Source organism: Toxorhynchites rutilus, chromosome 2 (assembly GCF_029784135.1).
Source record: "Toxorhynchites rutilus septentrionalis strain SRP chromosome 2, ASM2978413v1, whole genome shotgun sequence".
In the NCBI taxonomy this organism is placed as follows: Eukaryota; Metazoa; Arthropoda; class Insecta; order Diptera; family Culicidae; genus Toxorhynchites; species Toxorhynchites rutilus.
Window position 1 is genome coordinate 75964633 of NC_073745.1, and position 27465 is coordinate 75992097.

Sequence of the window (27465 nt, forward strand, 5' to 3'; positions counted from 1 at the left end):
GCTCCCCCATAGAAAGGGGGTGGAGGGTCTAACCACCGTAATAACATTTATTGCACCCTTAAACCTCCATATATTAGGCTGTCAAAAAAGTCCTGCGGTATTTCCGCGAGGTGTCGTTGTAAGCGCGTAGTTCTAATTGTATTCATTGTATCGAGTCATACTATAGCTTGTTGGAAAGGTATCTTTGCGCGCTATAATATAGTCCTTGTCAGTGTTTTGTTTGGTTAAGTCGTTCGTGAGTTATAGTGTCGCAAATATGGAGCAAAATAAAGAGAAAATCCGACATATTTTACAGTACTACTATGACAAAGGCAAAAATGCATCTCAAGCTGCCAATAAAATTTGTGCAGTTTATGGACCCGATACAGTTTCCATTTCCACCGCACAACGATGGTTTCGACGTTTTCGTTCTGGTGTAGAGGTCGTCGAAGATGCGCCACGCTCCAGAAGGCCTGTCGTCGAAAATTGCGACAAAATCGCTGCATTAGCCGAGAAAGACCGGCATAGTAGCAGCTGTAGCATCGGCCAAGAACTGGGGATAAGTCATCAAACCGTTATTAACCATTTGAAGAAGCTTGGATTCACAAAGAAGCTCGATGTATGGGTGCCACACACGTTGACGCAAAAAAACATCTTTAACCGTATCGACGCATGTGAATCGCTGCTGAATCGCAACAAAATCGACCCGTTTCTGAAGCGGATGGTGACTGGCGATGAAAAGTGGGTCACTTACGACAACGTGAAGCGCAAACGGTCGTGGTCGAATCCCGCTGAAGCGGCTCAGACGGTGGCCAAGCCCTCATTAACGGCCAGGAAGGTTCTGCTGTGTGTTTGGTGGGATTGTCAAGGAATAATCTATTATGAGCTGCTTCCCTATGGCCAAACGCTCAATTCGGACCTGTACTGCCAACAACTGGACCGCTTGAAGGTAGCACTCATGAAGAAGAGGTCATCTTTGATAAACAGAGGCCGCATTGTCTTCCATCAGGACAACGCCAGGCCACACACTTCTTTGGTGACGCGCCAGAAGCTCCGGGAGCTCGGATGGGAGGTTCTTTTGCATCCGCCGTATAGTCCGGACCTTGCACCAAGTGACTACCACCTGTTTTTGTCCATGGCGAACGAGCTAGGTAGTCAGAAGTTAGCCACAAAAGAGGCCTGTGAAAATTGGCTATCCGAGTTTTTTGCCAATAAGGAAGCGAGCTTCTGTAACAGGGGTATTATGAAGTTGGCATCTCGTTGGGAAAAAGTCATCGAACAAAACGCCGCATATTTGACTTGAAACAGATGATTGTAACTAATTTTATGAACAAATGAAAATAAAAAAAAAATCCGCAGGATTTTTTTGACAGCCTAATACCTAATTTGGTTTCATTTGCTTGATTAATTATCGAGTAATGCAGAAATTTGTGTTTCATTTGTATGTCAGGCCCCCCTTAGAGAGGGGAGTGGAGAGTCTAACCACCATAGAATTATTTATTGCACCCTGAAACCTCCACATGCCAAATTTCGTTTCATTTGCTTGATTAATTTCCGAGTAATGTAGAAATTTGTGTTTAATTTGTATGGCAACCTCCCTTAGAGAGGGGGGAGGGGTCGCAAACTATCTCGAAAACCTTCCCTGGTCCCAAAAACTCCTACATACCAATTAACATGGTGATCGGCTCAGTAGTTTCCGAGTCCATAAGAATCAGACAGACAGACAGAAATCCATTTTCATATATATGTGAACATTTTTTTGTGAATTATGGCCTCCCAGTTATGTAATAAGAATTTGTTCGATCATTTAAGAACAACTGGGCAGGATATAACTGCCTCAACTCCCGTGAGGAATTCATTAGACGACTTCGTTATAGGATATTTTTTACTAAATCTAATTTAACCAACATTTCGTCAATTTTGCAAGCGCTTCTACGAAAGAAAATTAGGAGATTTGGTAATAAATTAGTAGAGAAATGGGGCTCTGCAAAGAATATGGTGGACCGATTTTCAAATAAAGAAGATGCATGGCTGATGTTAGAATTTGTAAGTTCTTCAGAAACTGGTAATTGTAGTATTTTCTTATTACAAATGGTGCTTTAAAAATATGTTATAGGTTACAATATTTTCAAAGATTGTTTAGGAACTGCGGCACCGAGTAGTGAAAATGGTTCATCTCTATGAGGGAGGCCTGGAAAAAATTACGAAGAATGTAAAAAAAAAGTAAATTTTGCACTTTGCCCCATTGCTCCTCCCCCCCTTTTTGTTTTTTGGAGAAACAGAGTTGAAAAGTGAACTCAATTTTTTTTTTTGATTTGAATTGGGAAAATTTGATTTTCAGCTCGAAAATCTGAGTTTTGGCCGCCTAAATTTTCTCAGGGACCACTGTGCATCGTCGTCAGAGGTAATGTCGAGGGCGTCCAAATGACCTTCCTCGAAGCCGGGGGATGAGAGTTTAGGTTTTGTTTTCCAAATTAGGCTTTTCCTGGGCTAAAGGCGAATGAACTTAATGTTTGAAGCCTCTTTAATTCATGTTGTCTTGAATTCATCATCTTCGAATCATCACCAGAAATAAGCAGAAGAATAAAGAGAAGAAGAAGAAGAAAAATAAGAAGAAGAAGAAGATCAAGCTCATTTTGAGATACTGTGCTATCGTAAGAACTGCAGTACACTCACAACACGCGAACGCCACAGAACACAGCACTTATGGTTCTGACAAATATAAAAAGGATGGTAAAGTTACCTTTTTTGTCGCCCGGTTTCGAGCTCGATGTTGCCCATCTACGGGACGATGCCCGACGGAGAAACACCGTCGACAGCATAAAAGTTATGATCCAGCAAAATCAACGGTGGTCATATCAAGTGACTATTTCTGAATTTGTGAAAATACATGCTTGAATGAATAAAAAAGTGCTGGAAAGCTTTTCGTCCCCGTCACATTCGCTAAAAATAGCTTCATCAGACTATCACGTGTTCTGAGCCTAAAGTCTTGTCCAGTTAGAATCCGTACGGAAGAAATCATTTATATCTCGGAGATAGAATGACATACAAAAAAGAATGATCAACCAAAAGAAAGATATATTCTTGCACTTTTACAAAAAAATGTCCTTAAAATTATTTTTCTTCATTTCTGATGAAACTTCTCACTTTTCTGGTGATTCCTCCCATCAAACGTTGCACAGCGGCAGTGTCGACCTCTGTGGCCAGTTTTTTCCAGAATCTGGTCATCCCTGCAGCGTCCCGAGCCATTTTTCCGGTCTTCTTTAGCTTCCGCTTCATAATCGCCCAATATTTTTCAATTGGGCGGAATTGGGGGCAGTTTGGTGGGTTGAACTCCTTCTCGATAAAATCCACCCCGTTGTCGCGGTACCACTGGAGAACCTCCCGGCTATAGTGGCAACTCGCTAAGTCAGGCCAAAACTTAACGGGACCATTGTGTGCCTTTATGAAAGGCAACACACGCTCCTTCAGGCACTCTTCCTTGTACAATTTCGAATCCATGGTCTTTGTAGTGATGAAAACCGGCGTCTTCGCACCACAGGTGCATATACCCTGCCAGATCATCATCTTCTTGGCAAATTTGTCCATGAACATGAACTTGAATTTGGCGGGGACATCGCCTCGTGCCGTGGAAAGATAAAATTTTTGTCCCGGAAGTTGGCCGAAGTCCATTTTTACATAAGTTTCGTCATCCTGGAGCAGGCATCCATGGTACTTCGTTAGTACCTGATAATACAACTTACGAGCGCGAGTTTTCGTCACTAGACTCTGCTTCATCGTCCTATTTGGTTGCTTGATTGCTTTGTAGGAATGAAGTCCAGCTCGGTGAATGATTCGTCGAACGGTACTACGAGCGGCACCGTATTTCTGAGCGATATCATGTTCGGACAGTCCAGGGTTTGCTCTGACGGTTCTCAACACCTTCCAATTCAGCTGACGATCGTAGGTTCCGCTTCGACGCTTCTTTTGAACCGCCCGGTCCACGCTGTTCCGCTCGCGGAATCGTCTGAGCACATCACATACGGTAGTTTTAGCGATATCCAACTGTTTCGCGATCTTCGCACCCGACCACGTTGGATTGTCAACGTGGGTGTGCAAGATTAATTTTCTTCTTCTGTCTTCCATGTGGAATAACTCCGGACTTACGGCACGAAAAAATTTGAAACTTTTACCACCAGAAGAGGAAACATTTGTAAACAAACCGCTGTAAAAACTTTCTTGCAGCGGCCACTGACTGTGCCGCTGTAAAATGTGCAACGCGTACGGATTCTAACTGGACAAGACTTTAGCTCCATCCACGAGAAAGCGGCTTACTTCTCTCAACGAAGCAACAAAATTTAGATTTATTGGGCTAGAAATCTGTGAATTGTCAGAAATGAGAAAAACTTCAAATGAAAAACTCTTCCAATCCCCAAACAGAAAAGGATTTAGTTAAAAAAGAATTCATCCGCTCAATATTTTTTTAAAATTTCTCAATCAGTTGACGTGTTTTTATCGATATTTCTATTCATGAAATACGAAGTTTCAATCAAAACATCTGTGATTTATCGCTGCGCTAGAAACCCGAAGCCCAACGCGGACTGCGAACCACCAACAGCAGTAACGTACCGCATCAACGCCGATCACTTCCCCGGTGGAACCGGCTGCCGGCCAGTGAGTGAGCGCAGCCTGGAAGATGTAAACATTCCGAGAAACATTTGCTCCGGATCCGCTTTCAAATTTTTCTGCCGTCTTTTTGCTGGCCCCGGCCAGCATAACTATGCACACACAGCATACGTGAAAAGTTCCGAGCATCGGAATGGGCTGGGTTGGGCTGCACAGTTGAATGAACAATAAACACCGAATGCACCGGACCCATGGCGCATTGAGAGCTGCGAGCTGTGGGTGTGATTCTTGTTTTCCTGATTCATGTATTTTTTGAGTTTTACAACTGAACATGGCGAGCGCTTCACCGGTTTGGGCGCACGCTGTTTGGTTGTTATTGTGATACTCTATTTCAAATCGAAGTTTCGGATGGGATGAATGATGATGATGATTATGATTGTGATTACAATCATGACGGTGTGCATCGGGGTTTGTTCCAACGCAATATGTTGTATCTATTGAAGCTCGAAACTGAATCGCATCGGTTAAGGCAGCTAGTTTAGCATACAACAATGGTAGCGGATATCAGAGTGCTTTTGTTTGATGATGCCGACGGCATAAGGAGAAACTTTCATGCGAGCGATATGAACTGGATCTCGGAGATCCACAGTACAAAAAATTGCCAATTTCCTGATAATGAGATTGAGAAAAGAGTTGGATTTCTGAGTCATGACCAAAGTATTACGAGTGATGGTGATAATTGTTTGTTTTCCTACCGAATTCTTGTCACGTCAAAAATATGATAAGTGCACTTTTATGTTTGTTTTTTCTTCGATTCAACAACACAGTAATATATGTAAATATACAAAACAAGATTTTTCTTTCAATAGATGTTTGATCAAGCATTTCAAATAAGTATGTTACCCTTGGGCGTACATATTTTATTGCACACATTCCTACACTCTGGCGAACCAAGTGCAGAGTAAGCATGAAACTCACCTGTCCATAGTTTTCAGCACATATTGCACAGAGACCCAATCATCTTCGAACACACCGTCTAGCGGTTTTCACCTTCGCACTCTGAGTGAAGTTCAACGTACCTGATCCACGACACTCGACGTAGCATCGGCTTCAAGGGTACAATTAACCTACTTCCTCTGACCATGAAAGACGCGGATACCGCCGCCCAGGTACGGCTCGCACAAACACACTCCAAGCGCTGCGCTGTGTACCCATACATTACGCTCATACCACAGGTATAGAGACTAGGAGAGTATGACGGCTATTGACGCTGCAATGTTTTGTCCCAAGGTGAAACCCAAATCTCAACGTTCAAGTTCAAAACAAAGCCCAACTTTCTTCGCTCCTTTCCATCAAATCGACTCGAAATAAACCCCGTAGCCACAGCATTTACCGCCAAGCAAAATTAGAGGCTTGGGAGATGGTAAAAAACAAAATCTATGAGAAATGAACACTTCCATACTGAGGGTTGTTTTTGAGCGCGGTGGAGATACCGCGAATAACCAAAACAAGTGAAACCGGAGTGAGGAAGAAAACAATTTAGGAGTAAATTTATAAAGTGCGTGCTTCGTCTGGGTAATGACTGTCTGTCAGCGTTTTTTTTTTCTTGTTCGATTTTTTCTTCATTCACATGCCTCGAGAAGAAAACAATCGAATTTTGCTTGCATCTCGTGCAGATAAGTGCTGCTAATAGCAGCTTCCGACGTGCAAAATCTGTGATACGAGGTGGGTAGCCATCACTTTGGGCGAAGATTATTCAGCGGTAAACATTGGTTGTTTTCCGAGCGGACTTTCCACTTGCAGTTGGTACACTTAGTTTTGAGCTTCTGGGAGTTTGAGTACCATTTGTTTGAGAAACCACCCATGAGTCATTCCTATTAAAAATGAGTTTTCCTACAATGTTAGTTCCAAAAGTCTCTTAAATTTGAATAACTAATATTCGCCACTCATATCCATATTTCCGAAGACTTCCATTGATTCTATTAATTGTTTACATGTGTTCGAAGTTTGAGCGCTGCGACTCATTCAGATGTAAATGTGTTCTGGTTTGGAACATAGCAAGGCGGAAACGGGAAAGAACTAAAGCGTGGTGTTAGATGAACATTAGAATACAAAGCAGAAGTAATTAAAAATCTTACCTTTTTTATGACTTCTATTTTAAAAAGAACCGTATACGAAAATTGGAAGGGGAAAAATTTCCCAGTTGTTGAATTGAGAGCAGATTGCAGATGCGGGTAGGTATCCAAACCAAAAAACCAAACCAAATCTGTAAACGTAAACTGACTAGGAGTGGATTTTTTGGGAATTCAAGAACATACAGAATAAAAATTAACAGGAATGGTATCGAAATAAAAGCTGTTTATTGCCGTCGGATCGGATGATTCTCATAAGCCTTTGAATAAAGATGCTCATGGATACCATGTTTCCACCTCACCAAATACGCCAAGGTATATTGATCTGCCTTTGAAAGAAAGGTAAAAGTGGAGAATGAAGCTGATCTAGTTTAACAAAACATATCGTCGTATCTCGTGATTTTTTTTAATATACACTTGATCAGGAAGTACCGGGAATTTTTTATTTAAACGTACCGCGCATCCGGGAACCGGTTGATTTTGATTTTCTTATGTTGATACGACCTTAAGACGCGCATCTGTCTGGTTTTGGTGCCATTCGATCATTAGTGTCTGCCTGTACGTCGCAAATGCTCGGAGATGTGGGCCGACAATTCTTGGATTTTCCATGATGATAACGCTCCATCGCACCGAGTCCGAATTGTACTGAATTATTTGACCAAACATCAAGTTAACACCATCAAGCAAGCACCGTATTCAACTGATATGGCCCCGTGCGTTTTTTTTGTTCCCCAAATTGAAGTTGCCACTTCGTGGAAAGTGATTTCAGTCGATCGAGAAGATCAAAGAGAATGTGACGCGGGAACTAAAGGCCAATGCTACTAGTTAAGCCCTTTCATGTGATACCCATATCCCCATCATTGTGACGAATATATATATATATATATATATATATATATATATATATATATATATATATATATATATATATATATATATATATATATATATATATATATATATATATATTTATATATATATATATATATATATATATATATATATATATATATATATATATATGACATTTTCGATTTGTATTTTTCATAAATAACTGTGTTCTACTAGCCAATCCCCCATTTCCATATTAATGGGATTCTGTAAAAATATGTAATCCGCCATTTTGTAGTGGCCGCCATATTGGATTTGCATTTTTCATACATAACTGTGTTCTACTAGTCAAGCCCTTTCTTTTGATATCCATATTGATGGGGTTGTGACAAAAATATATATGGCGCCATTTTGTGGTGGCGGCCATTTTGGATTTGCATTTTTCATAAATGACTGGGTTCTACTAGTCAAACTAGTCATTCATTATTCAATATGGAATTATTATACAAATTATACAAAATTTTCTGATTTAAAAATAAGAAAAATCAAAAATAAAATACTCCGGATAATCGAGTCTCAAATTCCGGATAACCGAATCTCGGATAATCGAGTCTCTGGATAATCGAGTCCGACTATAATATAAAGTCTTTGATTCCTTTTCACTGTATATAATCGAGCTCAAAATTTTTGTTTTTGTTTTTTATACATATATTTCTTGTTTTTTGGATGTGAAAGAAAAATGTTATTTTTGATTCATCCCCTTAAAGTCAGGAAACACCACTCTCGTATGAAAAAAAAAATATCCAAAATCTCTCAGAAGGTGACACACGATCATATTTGATGAATAAAAACCCTTCTACGCATATGATCAACAATGACAAAGATATAGACCAATTTTTTGTTTCGACGATTCATACAATTTGACATTTGGCATGAAAAACAATATTTTGGAAACCCCGATCGTAGGATCATACCAAGCGCTATCAATTTAAATATATTGTTAGAGTTTTTAAAATGGTAATGCTTTTGCGTGAAGTAATTTACTTGGAAAATGAATTATGTGACTGGAAAAATTAAATCTTTAAGAAAATTTCGGTGGTTCCAATAAGAATCTTCGGTGTTGTCATTGGCTTTAGAGCAATCCCAAATGACAAACATGAGTATTTTTGATTCAAATGAAAGTTTGTATTCTGTTTGGGTTGGAGGAAATATGAGTTTTTCACTGCATTTGGGAATTTTTTGATTCAAGTGTAACTTTTGAAATGGGCGTATTGATTTTAGTGAATGAAATCTTTGATAATTTGTATTTAAAAAACTATGAGTCCTACCGAAATTAGTACTCTTTTTTCATTTACAAAAAAAAAATATATATATATATATATATGTAAAATAAATATTTTTAATTTTTTGTTTTTAAATATCATATAAAATAAAAGTCATGTAGTTTGTATGTTAACAATCATTTCTAGCCACAAATTATGAATTCTGATGTGATTTAAAACAAAAAAACTCTTTATCTATTTCCTTCTAAATGCTGCCATTTTTGAGATATTTAAAAAAAGTGTAATTCATTGTTTTTTTTATAGTAAACTAGCTGACCCGGCAAACTTCGTCCCGCTAAAAATTTATACGTATGGGAGCCCCCCTTTAGAGTGAGGAAAGGAGTGTCAAACCATCATAAAAACATTTATTGCTCCCTAAAATCTACATATGCCAAATTTGATTCCATTTGCTTGATTAGTTCTCGAGCTATGCAGAAATTTGTGTTTTATTTCTATGGCAGTCCACCCTTAGAAAGGTGGGAGGAGTGTTGAACCACCTTGGAAACGTTTCTTGCACCTAAAACCTCCATATACCAAATTTGGTTTCATTTGCTTGATTAATTCTCGAGTAATGCATAAATTTGTGTTTCATTTGTATGGCAGCCCCCCCTAAGGTAAATGGTAATGGTAATGAGAGGTCTGCTCCATACATACAAACAAAACTCTTATGAAAGGTACCTTTATTTATGAATTTGACGCTTTAACACAAGAAAAACATTTTTTGATTATTTTGACGTAGGACTACGTCTAACCGGAAGATATAGGGGGTGAAATGGAAATCTAGGCACTGAACAAGTAGGAAAAAATGCAAAATTTGGAACGCTTATAACTCGAGCATTTCTCAATAGATCGCAAAGGTTTTTGCATCAATTGATAGGAAATGTATCTACGCATCTATCATAACGAATAACATTTCATTTTTCTTGAGATAAATAATAGAATAATTGTGAAATATCAAGCATTGTCATAATGCACTATGTGCCCATTTTTGATTGGTCCATTTTGTGCTCCTCAAATCGTACCGACCAAAACGGGCAACAAGAGCTGCAGCGAAATAGAATGAAGCACGATTGGAAAGGAAAAAGAAAAAAATGAACGAAACATTGGTCGCAGTCTCACACATGCGTAATTCTCGAGCCAGCCAGTCAGCTTAAAAATCCCCGCTGCCGTAACGATCATTCTCATTCAAACCGTACACCACATCGGTTCGCATCACAACACATCAACAAACCAACCCAAGCAGCCATGCCTGGACATGGTAAAGGAGGAAAAGTGAAGGGAAAGGCAAAATCCCGCTCGAACCGTGTTGATCTGGAGTTCCCCGCAAGGGTAGCTAGGCCGAGCGCGTTAGTACCAGTGCACCAGTCCACCTAGCCGGCGTTATATAGTTTCGGCCGCCGAAGTGATCGAGTTAGCTGGCAAAGCTGCTCGCGACGATAATAAAAACCGCATTTAGAACAGAACACATCAAGACAACAACAGGCAGTTGCAGCGAGTGGCGAGTGGCAAACGCAATCGCAAAACGGCATCAGGTAGCAGAAGAAAAAAGTTTGTTCTTTATACAAGCTGCTTTGGTGGCAAATCCAGAACAAGGCGGCATCGAGGGCGTTCGAAATGGTTTTTTTCAAAACCACGAGTACTAAGTTTTCTAAATTGGAACCATTCCATAAAACAAGGCGCTTTTCAGAGCCATTAAACCTTCCAAAAAAGAGTTTAGGAAATACAGTTCAATGCTTTCTAAAACATTATCCGAAATAATAATAAAACACAAATTGATTTTTTTATAATTTGTTTGCCAGGATATGATGAGTATGTGAATTTGGCAGTTGTTCTGAGCTTATTGATTTTCACCAATTCTTAAATTGCTTCTAGATTGAAGTACAGTAATTTACACTTATCTCGACATTTAGCTAATTGGACGGACCTGTAATGCGACATATTTAGTTGGACATTTTTGTAAACATAGAGTTCGGGGTCCAAATTATGACCCCACATTGGAAGTCGACACTGTACCACTGTCATCGCAAATGTTCAATTACAGGTTAAAATTACCTCCAATCCGATACTGAGTGGTGGTAATGCGACGTGCCATTGAATGTAATTTACTGTAAAATATGTCACAAAGCTGGATGGGAAGAAATTTTCCAACTGTGAAAGCTGTGGTGAGTGGCAAATGCAATCGCTAAACAGAAAGGTTTAGCCGAACAAGATGGGGATATCGAGTGATAACAAAACAATAAACTCTTTAGATTGAAGATAATTTTGTGATCCTGAAAAGGATCCTTTTTAGCCTGCATGTGAATCCAACGAGCGAACAAATCGTAATGAATGTATTTTTTTGCCATCGCTCCCTTTTAAAGCTGATTCGTTCGTCTCGTTGGACTCGCCCCTCTGGCTGAGTCTGCCGATTTGTCTCTATCCTGTGAGTGTGTACCGCTGGAGTATAAAACACGCGGACCCCAAAAAAATATCTTATTTTCTTTCAAACCGTAAACCCGTGTGGTTGTACGGCATCGGCATCGTGGACGTAACAAAGGAGGACAAGTTAAGGGAAAGGCAAAGTCTCACTCGAACCGTGCAGGTCTCCAGTTCCCTGTTGGTCGCATTCACTGATTGCTCCGCAAGGGTAACTAGGCCGAACGGATTGGTGCCGGAGCACAAGTATACCTAACAGCGATTATAGAGTTTCGGCCGTCGGAGTGCTCGAGTTGGCTTGCAAAGCTGCTCACGACAATCAGAAAACCCGCATCAAGAACAGAGCAGCTTCGGTTCGGCGCTCATCAAGGCAACAATTAGTTTCAGTGAGTGGCAAAGATGTTAAATGTAATTTACTGAACAACATGTCACAAGCTGGATGGGAAGAAATTTTCCAACTGTGAAAGCTGTGGCGAGTGGCAAACGCAATAGCTAAACAGGAAGGTTTAACCGAACAAGATGGGAATATCGAGTGATAACAAAAACACAACACCAAAGGTTCTTTTCAGAATCATCAACATATTCATAAAGAGTAAACAGTAAACTAATCCATTTTTCAGGTAGATAGGTAGATATTCACGTAGGAGAAGAAAATAAAACAATATATTTAAAATATATTTTTAACAAAAGCTGTCCCCTTTGTATAGTCTTACGTCACTCCGGTTATGTCCCCGACATTACCCACCCGTCTTTTTGACTTTGAACTACGTCTTTCAGGAAGGGTTCCAAATCAGAAAACAGGTCACGTTTTTATGAAATAAAGTTAACGTTAAGAACTATTTTCACTGTGAACGAATTCTTATGATTTGCATACCAATCGAATCGGAAATTCTCTAAGATTTGTTTGATGTGCTATACATTTCAATTCGCTGATCTCTAAACGGTTTAGATTCATGAAAACTAGAAGAATTTCATTTTTCCCATACATTCGTTCTGCCGATTTGTGTGCTAGCCAGTGCTGAAAAAATCAATTCATTCTTTTGAATTTGAACGAAAAATAGCATCGGCCGTCAGTTGACAACACTTCTCTTCTAACCAATATCGTGGGATCATTGGCTACTTTGATGTACGGGCATGTTTCACTCATACGGATCTCGTCTCACTGTATCCCTTCCATTCGATTGAATAACCACACCTTCATTCAAGCCGCTTGTCACGCTGTTATTTGTGATTTACGTTTATCCCTGTCAATTGAACTAGAGACCGACACTCGATTGACATCCGACGATGCATTGGTATGTTTTCAGAGAAAAACAGAGGAACAGCTGGCGAGAGTGGATTTTTGATTTCTTTCATTCTTACGCTCTTCGCATTATTGTGAGAGTGTGATGCTAACACATGACCAAGAGGCATTATAAAATGCTCTCCCATCGCCTGCTCTGTGTATGCCCCAATTATATGACCGAAATCAACTTCAATGCGGAAAGCCGAGATTGTGAGAATGAATTATTTGTTTTCGTTCGGCCAAATGCGTTCATTGCATTCAAATGAGAAGGAATAGCGTTCGTTTTACAATGAACCCTTTCGGATCTCAGTTGACAAGATTAGCCAAATTCAAGCGGTCGAGCAATGCTTTCTTCGGTGACGAATGGTATTCTTTGTCAATTTCGTCGATTTTTTTCGATTGAGACTGAATTTTCACCGCACTGGTGCTATCCCTACCCGTATTTCGAATGCTTATGACTCGAACATTTCTTAATAGATCGGAATTTGCTTCAATTGATAGGAAATATTTCTAAGCGTCTATGACGTGCTACGACAAAAAAGATTCATACGGGAAATTCTTGTGCTAGTGTGGATGGATACAGAAGAGTATCCAAAATTTTGGATTATAGATAAACACTGCATTTATTTAGATTTAGATACAACGTATATTTCATGGAAGTATGCTTTCAAATCCCCGTACGTAAACCTTGCCAATGCATGTTGTGGAGTTCGATTTCACCTCAAGCGGAATATAGGAGCAAAAGTGTTTATAGTTTGCGATCGATATCTGAGCGGGAATGAGAAATTCTGGTGTGGTTTGGCAGCGCTGTTCCATCGTAAATGTAATATATTAATATATTATACTAGCTGACCCGGCAAACTTCGTCCCGCCCAAAATTTGTTCTTTGTTATCAATAGCTTCAAATATTCACGTTTCCTTAATAAGCGCAAATTCATGAGTCCAATCGCAGAACTGTTCATTGATTAATCTTCTAATCGACATCGTTGAATTTAAATTTTACTAAATATTTCCTAGTACTTCTACCAAAACTCATCATTATAATATCAGATTATTTTCAGACATAATTCTCGTTCAAGATTTTTCAACCACTTGCAAATAACATGTTTCTCCGTTACATGGAAAAAATGTTTGATACAGAAAATATGATAGAATAAAGACAGACCCCTCATCTTTTCTCCTCTCAGAGAGAGGGGAGGAGTGTCTATTCACCATAGAAACGTTTCGTCCCCCCTAAAATTTTTAACATGCCGAATTTGGCTCCATTTGCTTGATTAGTTTTCGAGTTATGCAGAAATTTGCGTTTCATTTGTATGACAGCCCACCCTAAAGCCGGGTTCAGACGGTGCGAGTAAGCATACGAGTCGGTCTAGTCAGTTACTGCAGTGCAGCTACTCACACCGTGTGAACACATCATGCCAGTTAGTGTCATGAGTAATCCGGCGTGCGAGCTACTTCAAAGTTTTTTGATTTTACTCGCACTCGCATCCCTAAAAACGTCAAAAACAGCATTTAGCGCTCGAATCGGGGATGCCAAACGTAAAGAAATGTCTCCATTTTGAAGATATTTCAAAATATTAACAAACTCGAAAATTCTTGGAAAACAAATAAAACCCACATAGTTTCTAAATAAAATCGTTGTTATTTTGTTTTATACTCTTTCTTTTTGAGATAGTTTTCTTGAAAACAAAAACATAAGCCATCCATGAGTGAAGACATCAGATGATAATTCCATATGCCGTGCAAGGATATTTGAGAAAGATACCTGGCATCCCTAATCAAAGATAGAATATCTATATTAAATGGCGGCATCCGTGTTTGTGAGGCAAATTTCTCTATCAGATTAGTATACTTGAAGGCAGTTTTAAACCGTTAAAATTTGAATGAAAATTTCATACATACATTATTTGACCATTTAAAGCACGTGACCCTGATCCTCAATAAACTATTTTCCTATATATTTTTTTTATATTTCCACCAAAACTTATCATTATAGTATAAAGTTATCATCAGACACAATTTTCGTTCAAGATTCACTCACTACTTGCAGAAAAAGTATTGTTCTATTAAACAGAATACATATTCGATTTGAAAAAGTTCATTTTCATTCATAATTTCAATTTTTGACGCGTATTTATTCCACCTGTAAATCAACTATCATTTTCACTTCACAAATCGGCACAAGAAGCTGCTGTCAAGGCGAAATACGAAGAGATAGTAGTCCGTGTGCATTCTGTTTGTTTGCATGTTTTTTCGTGTTAGCAGCAGCAGTTAAAAGCAAAAAAATGACGCAAAGATGGAATTCGGAACAAAATGAACACTTTGTGGAATTATATAAAGAACAAACCATTTTGTGGAACTGTATGGATCCCAATTATAAAAACAGAGATTTGCGTAAAGCCTCGCTTGAATACATTCGTTCAGAAGTGGGGTTATCGGATACGAAAGAAGTTACAAAAAAAATAAAAAATTTACGTTCTACATACAACCAGGAGAAATTAAAAATTGAGAAAAGCAAACGAAGCGGATGTGGTACTGATGAGATATATAAACCTTCCGTCCAATGGTTCGATGCCATGGATTACATCATGAATATTATTCATCTGAAGGAAAAACAAACAATAAGTAATCTAGTAAGTTATTTTCTTCTATTATATAATGCACTATAACACTAAATATATATATACATTACTAAATGATTCGATATTATACTATACTGCAACTATACTACACTATATTATACTGTATTCTCTAATTAATAAATCATATTATTTTGCCAAGTAACCGCTCCCTCGCTATTAAAGTAATGTTTATATTTATCTCTCATTTTCTCTGCAATAGCCTTTGATCTATTATTCATCCGTGAGCGTTGAATGCTTCGTAAACCCTCAATCTCTGACCTCCACTGCCCTAAATTAATTTCAAAATTTATTATGTCTTCATAGTCAATTGTTCCTGGTGGAGTATACGTTTTCGATGCAGACATACGCAACCAGTTGTGTAAAGTACATGCACATAAAACTATCTTCATTGCGGTATCCTCTCTAACCTGGATTGGTTTTCCCAAAATACGAAAACGAGATGCTAAAATGCCAAATCCATTTTCAACTATTCTCCTTGCTCTGCTCAATCTGTAGTTAAAAATCTTTTCTTCTTTAGTCGGTGTATTTTTATAGGGCTTCAATAAATACGGCTTTAATGGAAACGCATCATCACCTACTAAAACGCCATTTTCAGGCAATAGAATATTGTTTTCTAGATGAGAATATAAAGAGCATTTTTGAAATATCCCACCATCTGCGTTACGACCGTATGAGCCTATATCAACATATCTAAAACAATAATCGTGATCCACGATTGCCATTAACACTATGCTATTCGTTCCCTTATAGTTGTAATATTCACTACCACAATTAGGTGGTGCTTGAATTGTGATGTGCTTCCCATCAATAGCTCCATAGCAACCTGGGAAGTTCCACCTTGAATGGAATCCTACTCCTATATCTTGCCATTCTTCCTTATTCGGCATCTGAAAAATTAAAATATAATTGTTAGTTATGATTTCAATTAGAATAGTGTCATAAAATAAAATATTTTCAATTTCAGGAACCATTTCATGCATCAACATCTGGGAGCGATTTTGCTGAAGAAATTACAATAATCGATGAGGAGTACCTCGATGCTACTGATGAAAACAACGCTGATGAAATCCTACCAAAGAAGCCATCGAACAGAAGATCGAAGAAGAAATTGTCAACTGAGCAGTCTACAATACAAGCGGCCGTGAATGAACTGAAGGAACTGAATAATAATTTAACAGTGTCTGCCTCGAGTATGGGAGAACCAGAAGATGAATGTGAGGCAATTGGAAGACATGTTATAATGCAGCTCAGACAGTTATCCCCAATTGATAGAATTGATGCGACAGATGAAATACATGCAATTCTTTCTAGATACCGTAAGAATGCCCTCTGCGTCAGTAGAATGCAATACACATATTCTGATCACGAATATACTGAAACATCACAGGCGACTGTAGGTTTTCCACCAAGATCACCCTAACGTCCTACATCTTCACAATCAAATCAACAGTCGCAAATACTATAACCAAGTCATGCAATATTGTACTATTTTTAAGGATCACTTTCCATACAATAGAACTTAGATAATAAAAAAAGCTACTTACTTTAATAAAATCTTTTAGACTGAAATTTATAGCGTCACATACTTCCGGAATTATCTTAGCTATGGATGCCTTCGAGATTCTAAAAAATATCGACAATAATCTGAACGATATTCCAGAGGAGAGGTACACCAAAGTAATTTCTAATTTCACTCTTGCAGGTATAGCACCCCTCATAAGTGTATCTTGGCGTTGTATTTTTGGAGCAATTAAATCCAATAGTGTTTCCACTTGTTCTGGTGTTACTCTCAACACTGCTCTGTACTCTCGGGGATCATTATCGTAGAGTTCGTTCAGTATTGTATTTGTTGCTCCTTTTTTTTGCATCCAATTCCTGGCCCAAATAATTTTGCCTTTCTGCTTTTTCCGAATAGTACCTTCAGCTCGAAGTAATTCAGCACAAAGTATTTTTGTAACCGCTTTTGTCACGGTACGAACTACAGTCAGCCGTGTTTTGCTGGACAACATTGTATACGGTATAAACTACGGTTAGCGTGTATTTCGGGATCAAATTGTGTGATAATAAATGCAACTGAAAACCTGAGATAAAAACTGCCAATAGAGATGTCGATTTCGGATCAATTATCTGTCAAATTCTGATCTGATTCCTGTTTCTCATTATTTGATGTACATTTGAAAAATCACCTGGCATCCCTGGTAAACCCGTGCTGTTGTATCTAGTTACATGCCAACAACTCACACTGTGTGAACAGACAAGGCGAGTCAACCGATTGTCAAGCGAGTCCACCGGGTCAGTAGCTGCTCACTGTCAAGTCAGCTACTAGCAACGTATAAATGGGCCTTAAGAGAGGGAAGAGAAGGGGCGCCCTAAAACCTCCATATTGACGGCGCCAGTGGTTGTGTGGTTAGCGTAACAGCCTCACAATCCGATCGGCTTGGGTTCAATCCCAGTTGGCGTCGTTGGGATTTTCTGAGGCGAAAAATCTCTGGTTACCTCTTCCTTCGGAGGGGAAGTAAAAGAAGTTGGCCCGGCTCATGAGTTGTTGAGTCTGATAGGTAGGAACAGGTGGAGTCGCCTCCCTGATGTTGGTGATTGGCACTAAAGTGGCGGAATTAGGCCGACGAAAAATAAGCGAATATAAAAAAAACCTCCATATACCCAATTTGGTTTCATTTACTTGATTAATTCTGTAGTAATGCAGAAATTTGTGTTTCATTTGTATGGCAGCCCCTCCTAAGAGAGGGATGAGGAGTATCTAACCACCATAGCAATGAGGTACATATTGAGGTGGAGCAGTAGGCGAAGTATATCTGTATTGGATAAAATATCGTGTCGTAATTATTTGCATTCGATATGGAACGTATATGGAAAAAACAAAACAATGTTCAAAGTACTCACGGTTGCATGATAACTTGAGCCGAAATTCCCATGAAATCATTCAACTTTTTGTTTTTAACAGATGATAATTGTATTGTGGCTTATTTCGATTATTTATGTAGTAAAAAGGTCCAAAGAGCAGTCGTATACTTAGATCTCGAAAAACATTTTCGGTGATTTTTTTTATCAATTGCCGATTATTTCCTCACAATATACACACCGACACTGAAAGCCTTCAAAACATCAACTTCGTAACGTTAAAATAATGAAATTTCGTTCGTTTCTATGAACGTGGGGGAGTGAATATGGCACATGGAAATATCACTTTTATCCGTCTTTTTCGATGTGAATTCACAAATAATTACCTTTTTTTCCAGAACATTGCCACCATAAAATCATTTATTGCACCCTAAAACCTCCAGATGCCTAATTTGGTTTCATTTGCTTGATTAATTCTCGAGTAATGTAGAAATTCGTGTTTTATTTGTATGGCAGACCCCTCTTAGAAAGGGGGGGGGGGGGGGGTGAAGTGTCTAACCACCGTAAAGACTTTTTTACACCCTAAAACCTTCACATGCCAAATTTGGTTTCGGTTGCTTGATTAATTCTCGAATAATATAGAAATATGTGTTTCATTTGTATGGCAGCCCCCCTCTTAGAGAAGGGGGAGGGGTCGCAAACTGTCATGATATCTAATACGTAAATCTACAGTCTGGTAGCGATATCCATTTTATTTTTTATCAGTTTACCAGGCCAGGTCTACCAGTTTTAAATTGTTCGAATTTCAAATGAAAAAATTATTTCAAAAATTTCGATGCATTTCAAAATAATAGTGGAATGGTAAACAAGTGGATTGCATAATATAATTGCGTAGTTCTACGTTGAAAATGCGGTCATATCTTAGCTACAATCCCTTACAATTTTTTCTGCCAACGTTAGCTTGGGTGTACATGTTGAAAGCATCCTGTGTACTTCTTGAGTGCCGATGTTCTTAAAAGTCTCCGGAAGAAGTTGGAAAATTGATTGACTCATACGCCAGACGAACTAAAAGTTATTTTTTTAAACTCTGTATTTTAGAAATGGTATACTATAGGGTCTTTCAGATCAAACGCTAACGCAACAAATTCGCCACTTCGAATGTGTCGAATTACGTACCAACGAGAGTATTTTTGCGGGGGAGTGTTACTTCATTACTCCAATATGAAGAAAAGCTGCGGAAAGTCATCGCATTTTGGTGGAAGTTTATGCGAACTGAGCGAACGTGTCAGACGTGGTTTGCACGGTTTGAAAGTGGTAATTTTGACTAGGATGACAAAGAACGTTCCGGACCGCCAAAAAAGTTTGAAGATGAAGCATTGGAGGCTTTACTCGGCTTTACTAGATCCATCACAAATGCAACAAGAACTTGCGGATACACTTGGAATAGCTCAGCAAACTATATCCGATCGTTTGAAAGCAATGGGAATGATTCGAAAGATAAGACATTGGGTGCCGTATGAATTGAAGCCACGAGACGTCGAACACCGTTTCTTCACGTGCGATCAACTGCTCCAACGGCAGAAAAGAACGGGTTTTTTTTGCATCAAATCGTTACTGGCGATGAAAAGTGGGCTCATTACGACCATTACTAAACGTCGGGCAACGTATGGATACCCCGGCCATGCATCAACATCGACGGCCGCGCAGAATATTCACGGCCAGAAGGTTATGCTGTCTATTTGGTGGGACCAGCTGGGTGTGGTGTACTATGAGCTGCTAAAACCAAAGCAAAGACACGATAAAGTAATTTTGGAGCACGACAATGCTCGGTCGCATGTCGCGAAACCGGTCAAAACATACTTGGAAACGTTGAAATGGAAGGTCCAATCCCACCCGCCGTATTCTCCAGACATTGTTCCGTCCGATTACTACCTAGCTCGATCGATGCAACATAACCTGGATGACCAGCAATTCTCCAATTTTGATGAAGTCAAAAATTGGATCGATTTGTGGTTAGCCGATAAACCGGCCGATTGTTTCCTCGAAGGGATCCGTGAATTGCCTGATAGATGGGAAAAAGTTGTGACTAGCGATGGGCAATACCAATACTTTGAATATTAAATATTAAAAAGTAACCATTTTTGCAGAATAAAGCATTAATTTTTGAAAAAAAAATACTTAAAGGTACTCCTATTAACTTCTACAAAAGTAAACCGATTTTTATTTAAAAAAAAAACGAAAATAAAGCTGATTTTAGGACATTTTCGATGTGACCACCCCTTTTTTCGATAACGCGTTTTAAACGGGGAAAAAAATTCTTCATGCACAACCCTAACATTATGACATCGATGCTGTTGATAATCCGAGTTATTTCTTCTTCAAGTTCCACCAAATTTTGTGGCTTATCAACATAGCAACGATCATTCACGTACCCCCAGAGAAAGTAATCGACGACGAGAAATGTTGAAATTCCTACCATAAGAGGACAAAGTTTCATTAAGGCTTCGGTTGCTCGATTAATACGATTTCACTAAAAATACACGTTCTTGTAAATTGTACATATTGACACTAAAAACCATCCGATCAGACTGAACGAGCAGCCGAACATTATCGTCCCGAAGTGGGGAATGCAGTGTTACCATCGACGGAGCGAAAAAACATTATAAGGAGCTATTCCATTTTTTTTTGCGTGAGCGTTTAATCTGAAGGACCCTGTAGAAGTCACCGATCACATGCTTCCGAAAAATACGTCGGACGTTGGCTTCAAATTCTGTTGTATTATAGCCAAAGTATTTGAGAAGGTCCAAATATCCAATTTTCAATTTCTATTTTAGGAGTAGAGTTACTGTTAAATTGGCGTTTTATAATTTTTCGAAACAACACCAATCCATACAAAACCGTTCGAACTCCTTCGTCTGTGTCCAATTCACATAAACCAATGAAGAATCCTCGACCGAGGTCACCAATGAGATTCGCAGAAAACACTTAAAGCCAGGGAATGAAATATTACTTATTTTTACGAGAAAAATTTCTCCTACGAGTGGATCAGGCGGCAGGCGAAGATAAACAAAAAATGAAACTTTAATATTCAATTCACAGCCAGCTCGAAGATGTTTCGATTTATCAATGAAGCCGAAAGTTATCTAACATTTGGCAACATAACTTACGTAACACAAAAGTTTATTGATTAACAGGTTTGTGTCAATCCAACACTTCCACCACCCAACAAAAGTGTCAAACACGTGTTGCCAGAAAAGGGACAGAGCGACAGAGTACCGCAAACGTTTCCGATCGAATGTCTTATAAATAAATAATTCGAATCTTTGATACGATCAAAACGACGGAAAAACGGAAGGTTTCACAATAAAAATACCTTTCTAATGCATTCGCATATTTACCAAATACCGTTGGGCGTTTATAGACCTGAACATAATCGCCCCCTTTCTGCGAGCGGAGCGTTTGATAACAGTTCCGAAGTCGAATCTTATCTTCACGTCAGGTCAATGTGGGACATCTAGCAGTAGTAATGGTTAATTAAATAGGGGGGAAGAAAGCGCGCAATTTCTTCCAACGGTACTAACCATCTTGGCACAATCATAGTTTATGTGTTTGAATATCACCCGTACCCATATGACCCTGCAGTCTTCCGCCATTATGATTTATTATCTCCAGTTTCCACTGTCCATAGATCTTCCGAAAGCGGCGCTCTTTGCACCTTATAACCATAATTGCTCACTCATTCCATTTATCAACACCGGTTCGGACCCCGGTGGCATTCCTCGTATTGCTTAATCTCCAAAAATAAACGTATCGTTAAGCTTGCCACCGATGTAGTATAATGTTTCCCCACGCCCAGCCAGTCGGTGTTGTCTCACGTTCCGATGTCCCCTCGGGGAGAAAAGTTTTAATTTCATTCGACATTAATGGCCACCAATTATATCCGCGGAGTGTTGGTCGAAAATGCATTATGTGTTTGGTGATGGCGGTAAAATTGCCGAAAGTGTCACTCTCTTTTTTGGTGGTTTCAGATTCAAACAAAAACATCTTGCGATGATGGTATGTTGGATCCGGCCATCGCACGTATGAATCAGTGCTGGGGATCCGCGATGCATGTGACGTGAATTATTCATCGATGCTTTACGTTGGGTATCGCGAACACATGTTTGGACACTTCCGTTCCAATAACACAACGCGATGATGATACAATCGATTCACCCTTCATCTGTGCAGATGATGTTGTTACATCGAAGCCCTGATTAGATCTAGGTCTTTCTATGATATTGGGAACAATATCTACTTTTTCTAGCTCTTTCAGAGCGAATATTTTGCAACCACTAGGCAAACTGTTACATTTAAATTGCTGTTGCTAAATTTTGCACTCGAATGATAACACCATTTGCACGGGGGCATTCCAATTCAATCGGTTTGGCTAAATTTCACGCTCAACAGGAGCGCAACGAATTAATCGGTGGTCGTTGAGATGTGACCAAAGCTCAGTCACTGGCGTCATTATGGCTCCATACCATGTTGTGCATCGATACCGTGCCCCACCACGGATGCAAATTCCATTGCACCTGCGGCCAAGACCGCAATTGTCGCATGTGAGCCAATTTTCCCCAGCCAATAACCGGCGCCATTCGGTGTCCATCGTCATCACTCATACGGGGAAGCGTTACACGGACTAAAATCCGGTTCAACTCCCCATCGAGGGGCATGATTGATGGCGTTTTGATCATGCGATTTATGATTGGATTGCTGAAAATTTCCGGAGTTCTGCTTAATTTTGATGAGCAATGCAAAAAATGATGTGGCCCGGCTGAAATGATGATGATGCCGGTAGTGGTGTGTGCCGGCACTTGTAAAAAAGTACTCGTAAAAATCCATCTTCTGTGAAGGAGAGATCAACAAGGTCATAAATCAAATGATGAGCGAATTAAGCGGCACCATGACTGTATGCTTTGAAAAAGTAAATTTGCAAACAAGGTTGAATTAGCTGCATTTAATATGCAGTAATTAGAATAATAATCATTCTCAGAACACTCGATTATGTTAGGCAAATTGGTTTAATGACGCTCGGGGAGCAATAATAATAATTATATCTAATTTCGGGTCAATCAGGAAGGCAACTCGCCAAAACTTCTTTTTTTGAATTATATTTTGTCAAAAAAATGTACAGCAGGTACACAGCAGCGAATCAACTGAAGTTTATTTGTGACACGAAAAAAAAGTTGGTTAATAGTTGGCTGAAAAGTTCATAAGGCTGACGTTCAGATGGCGCCTCTTGCTATAATCTACTTGACTATCACAAAGCACCATCTTTCAATGGATACGTGTCAAAATTTGACAACAATCGGTCGATTGGTTCGAGAATCAAGGCTCAGCATAGTCATAGTCAACTGAGGATAGTCGGCTGTCTAACCGACTGACTATATCCGTAGTCAGTTAGTAAGGGGCTGTCCACATACCACGTGGACAGAAAAAGCACGGTTTTAGACTCCCCCCCTCCCCCTCCGTGGACAAGCGTGGATATTTTCATACCCCTACCCTCCTTTGTCCACGAGGACATTTTTCTTTTTTAAATCAAAATAATTAAGGAAAGAACTGATTTGCGCCTAAATTCCATTTAATTTTTATTTCCATTTAAGAGGGACCCCTGTCTGGAAGGTTGGAAAATAATGAATTTTCTTGGATTTTTTCCGAATGTTACGAATAAAGTGAAGAGCTCGGGTATTTTAGTTATTGTTTAAGGAATATTTGAAGATGTATTTTACATTTTTCAAGTGCACGAATAATGATTATTATGCTGTTTACAGCTGGATGCGTGGATGCTGTCTGAAAATTGTACCTTGTATCGGTTCTGAAGCAACGGAGTGTCTTAGAACAAAGTCCAATGAATATTTTGAAACTTTAGGACAATACCAAAGCGTTACATGAGGGTTTATAAAAATTCGAAAAATTGCCGAAATGGCGGCCAATTTGTTAAAAATGAGTTATTTTTTATAAAAAATCGCTTTATGAGCTTCTAGCTCATAAAAAATCGAAAAAATGAGATATCAAAAAACGGCTATGTAACGTTTTAGATAATCCATTTTTAAAGGCTGATAAAAAATTTCAGCCAAATCGGTCGACTAGATAGTAAGATATTGATACCACCAGTTGAAAAAACACGGTATCGAGAAAAACGCGTTTCAAAATTCGTACAGTAATATCCCTTGAGGTGAGATCATACTTTTGGCTGTAACTTTCAAACGAAATTAAATATCGAAAAGGGGCATAAGCTTCCCTAAAATGCAAAAAAAAAAACAAAAATTCGATTTTTTCCATTTTCCAGACCGGGATCCCCCCTTAAGTTGTTTTTATTTCAAATTTCACTAGCTGTACCCTGTACCAGTTGTGACCCATTGTTTTTGTATGGTAGAGAAATGGGTAGCATAACAAAGCACATGCTTGATATAAGTTTAATTTTGAAATAATTGTGAGTGTATGATATTTTTTGTTTTTCCATTATAAGCGAATATATTAGGCTGTCAAAAAAGTCCTGCGGTATTTTTTTTGAATTTTCATTTGTTCATAAAATTAGTAACAATCATCTGTTTTAAGTCAAATATGCGCCGTTTTGTTCGATGACTTGTTCCCAACGTGATGCCAACTTCATAATACCCTTGTTATAGAAGCTCGCTTCCTTATTGGCAAAAAACTCGGATAGCCAATTTTCACAGGCCTCTTTTGTGGCTAACTTATGACTACCTAGCTCGTTCGCCATGGACAAAAACAGGTGGTAGCCACTTGGTAAAAGGTAAAAGGATTTTGTCGCAATTTTTGACGACAGGCCTTCCGGAGCGTGGCGCATCTTCGACGACCTCTACACCAGAACGAAAACGTCGAAACCATCGTTGTGCGGTGGAAATGGAAACTGTATCGGGTCCATAAACTGCACAAATTTTATTGGCAGCTTGAGATGCATTTTTGCCTTTGTCATAGTAGTACTGTAAAATATGTCGGATTTTCTCTTTATTTTGCTCCAGATTTGCGACACTATAACTCACGAACGACTTAACCAAACAAAACACTGTTATGGACTATATTATAGCGCGCAAAATACCTTTCCAATAAGCTACAGTATGACTCGATACAATGAATACAACTAGAACTACGCGCTTACAACGACACCTCGCGGAAATACCGCAGGACTTTTTTGACAGCCTAATATAAAGGCTATCTGGTTTTCTAATACGGAAACACGCAATGTACAGTTGACCAGGTGAGGAACAATTTGCATCTTAATATAAACTACACAACTTCAAAGATTGATCTTGAGCTTTACTAGTTGTGATTGCCAATCACCAATCGAATAAAAATAAATGGATGAAAAAACATTTTAAAATACATTTTTAGTTCACGATTTTCTAAACACTTGCAAAAAAAAATATGTTGATATCACATAGACGCCAGTGATAATCCAATCAACTTGATCAATTTGCTTCCATTTAATTCATATGGTATTCCAGTAAACCATTTTACTACAGAGATGCATTGTTTTGCATTGTTTTATGGCAGAGTTACAGTGTTACTGAAAATTTTAGATGAAAAAATTCTTTGCCCACTCCGAAATATGATCGATCACTGCTAATGGGGATTCATCTTCACTCTGGATTTCCGATTCACCTTTAGTCGGTAGCGCAATTCAATACCTTTTCGGCCATAGTTCGGAGAATTTTCAGAGGGTATTGAAAGCGTATTAAGATATTTTAATATTTTTCAAATCCTTATAGGCCATTATGCATTGAGTGTCTAGATGACCTCCAAAGTGCTCGCGGGGAAGAATTACATTAGACAACTCACGATTCTTTGATTCCCAATTATAAAATCGAGCTTAAATCTCAACTATGAAAGTTGAACATTTCTTGAGAACCATTTTTTGCCTTAAATTAATCCCAATTCAAAAGTACGCTACACAGAACAATTTAATTGAATTCATTTGGAAGATGAGAAAATTTTCCATAATATTCTGTTGTAGAACATTTCAAATAGTGAAAAATAACAATACGAATAACATTGTGCTGTCGAGGAAGGAATTGTAGAAGGGTTGGAGAGCTTTAATTTTGTTGATAGAAACCATCAAGTTCATCATGTATTTTTGGGGGAAAAAATAATAAAACCCTTAAAAAACGAAAAATTTTAAGTATTTTTCACTTCTAAAAGGCACTTTAATCAATCAATTCATATGTTTTACAACGGCAATCTATGCGAAATTTTCTGAAAAAAAAGAATACTGGGTCAATTGATTCAAGTTTGACGACTAGTGGTGCATGGATCATTTCACGCAAATGAAATATTTATTATGTACTACAAATTGACGGAATTCCAATACTTTGAAAAATTCTAACTTTTCGAGAAAAGTTATGGGAAAAAATGATTTTACACGAAATTCTGCATGAAAAACTATACAGACATTATTATCCTAAGACCAATCGTTCTCGAGAGTTCTATACATGCTCTATTGAAAATTGTATTTACAGAAGTTCAATGATAAAGGAAGCACTCTCAGGCAGCTCAATTCGTTTATTGAGATAAATACGGAATACTCAAGTTGGGCGGAAAGTTTTAAAATTCTTAAATATGGAACAGTTTTAATTTAATTTAGAATGTATCGGTAATTATATTTGAAAAAAATATTCATTTTTCATGTCCACGTGGACATAGTCTATACCCCTTGCCCCCTCTTCGTGGACAAGCGTGGACATTTTCATATCAAGTTTTCGTTCCTCTTTATATGGATGTACAATAAGATTGCATACGGGGGTACAAAATTAGTGTCAGGAGGAAATGAAAATGTGGATTGAAGTCAGTTGAATGAAGAGGCAGATTTGTATTCATTAGTAGATTCAGTTAAAATAACCACTGACTGGACTAGTTCACCAGTCATCCTCGCTAGTCAACGCTAGTCTATTCATTTTCTAGTCAAGTCATTTTTTTGTTGGCGGTGATTGCCGAGGCAAGTCTAGTCGAAGCGGAGCTACTGGGAGTAGAGTCGGTCTTCATTTTTCACCGTCGAAGATTTCGGGCCCTGTTGAGAGTGAAGCAACTTTTGTTATTGTGAAAAAAATGGAAAAATCACAAATCAATGAAAACGATGGCAAAATTGCATGAATTGGGCTTCGAATTGCTTCCGCATCCACCGTATTCTCCAGTAACACAGAAAAAATTCGTGACGCAGTCACATCGTACTTCAAAAACTCGTGCCACGGTATGAAAAATGCCTCGAACGTTACGGCGATTATCTAGAAAAATAGAAAATGAAACGTAGATTACGAAAATCACCTTGTTTTTTGTCCTAACTTAATTTTTCCGCGATTTCTGAGGCACTGAAACCACTTTAAAATGGAAATGGGCAC

General features: G+C 38.6%; 3 protein-coding genes across 10 annotated transcripts in view; 2 read left to right on the forward strand and 1 right to left on the reverse strand.

Moving 5' to 3' along the window:
• The window catches only part of LOC129764141 (myosin-IIIb-like), a 238785-nt gene that overhangs the window by 18736 nt on the left and 192584 nt on the right, over positions 1–27465 (forward strand). The window lies entirely within an intron of this gene.
• On the forward strand, positions 13908–17089 carry LOC129764143 (uncharacterized). 2 transcript variants are annotated; one of them, XM_055762958.1, is made up of 3 exons: positions 13908–15202; positions 16176–16465; positions 16523–17089. In XM_055762958.1, exons 1-3 carry the CDS (start codon positions 14855–14857, stop codon positions 16629–16631), a joined length of 747 nt encoding a protein of 248 aa, XP_055618933.1. In that variant the 5' UTR covers positions 13908–14854; the 3' UTR covers positions 16632–17089. The 2 variants fall into 2 exon arrangements, with proteins under 2 accessions (XP_055618933.1, XP_055618932.1); XM_055762957.1 differs by having other exon boundaries at positions 16176–17089.
• Positions 14900–17549, reverse strand: LOC129764142 (uncharacterized). The gene is made up of 3 exons (XM_055762956.1): positions 17398–17549; positions 16756–17292; positions 14900–16098 (listed from the first exon to the last, which is right to left on the reverse strand). The coding sequence occupies exons 2-3, from the start codon at positions 17218–17220 to the stop codon at positions 15325–15327; spliced, it is 1239 nt and encodes a 412-aa protein (XP_055618931.1). The 5' UTR covers positions 17221–17292; positions 17398–17549; the 3' UTR covers positions 14900–15324.

What these genes read in the sequence shown, in the direction of transcription:
- LOC129764142 (XM_055762956.1), bottom strand. Translation starts at nt 17,220, where the DNA reads ATGTTGTCCAGCAAAACACGGCTGACTGTAGTTCGTACCGTGACAAAA. An exon ending in GTCTAAAAGATTTTATTAAA is followed by an intron (nt 16,099 to 16,755) that starts GTAAGTAGCTTT and finishes TTAATTTTTCAG; the next exon opens with ATGCCGAATAAGGAAGAATG.
- LOC129764143 (XM_055762957.1), top strand. Translation starts at nt 14,855, where the DNA reads ATGACGCAAAGATGGAATTCGGAACAAAATGAACACTTTGTGGAATTA. An exon ending in AACAAACAATAAGTAATCTA is followed by an intron (nt 15,203 to 16,175) that starts GTAAGTTATTTT and finishes TTTCAATTTCAG; the next exon opens with GAACCATTTCATGCATCAAC.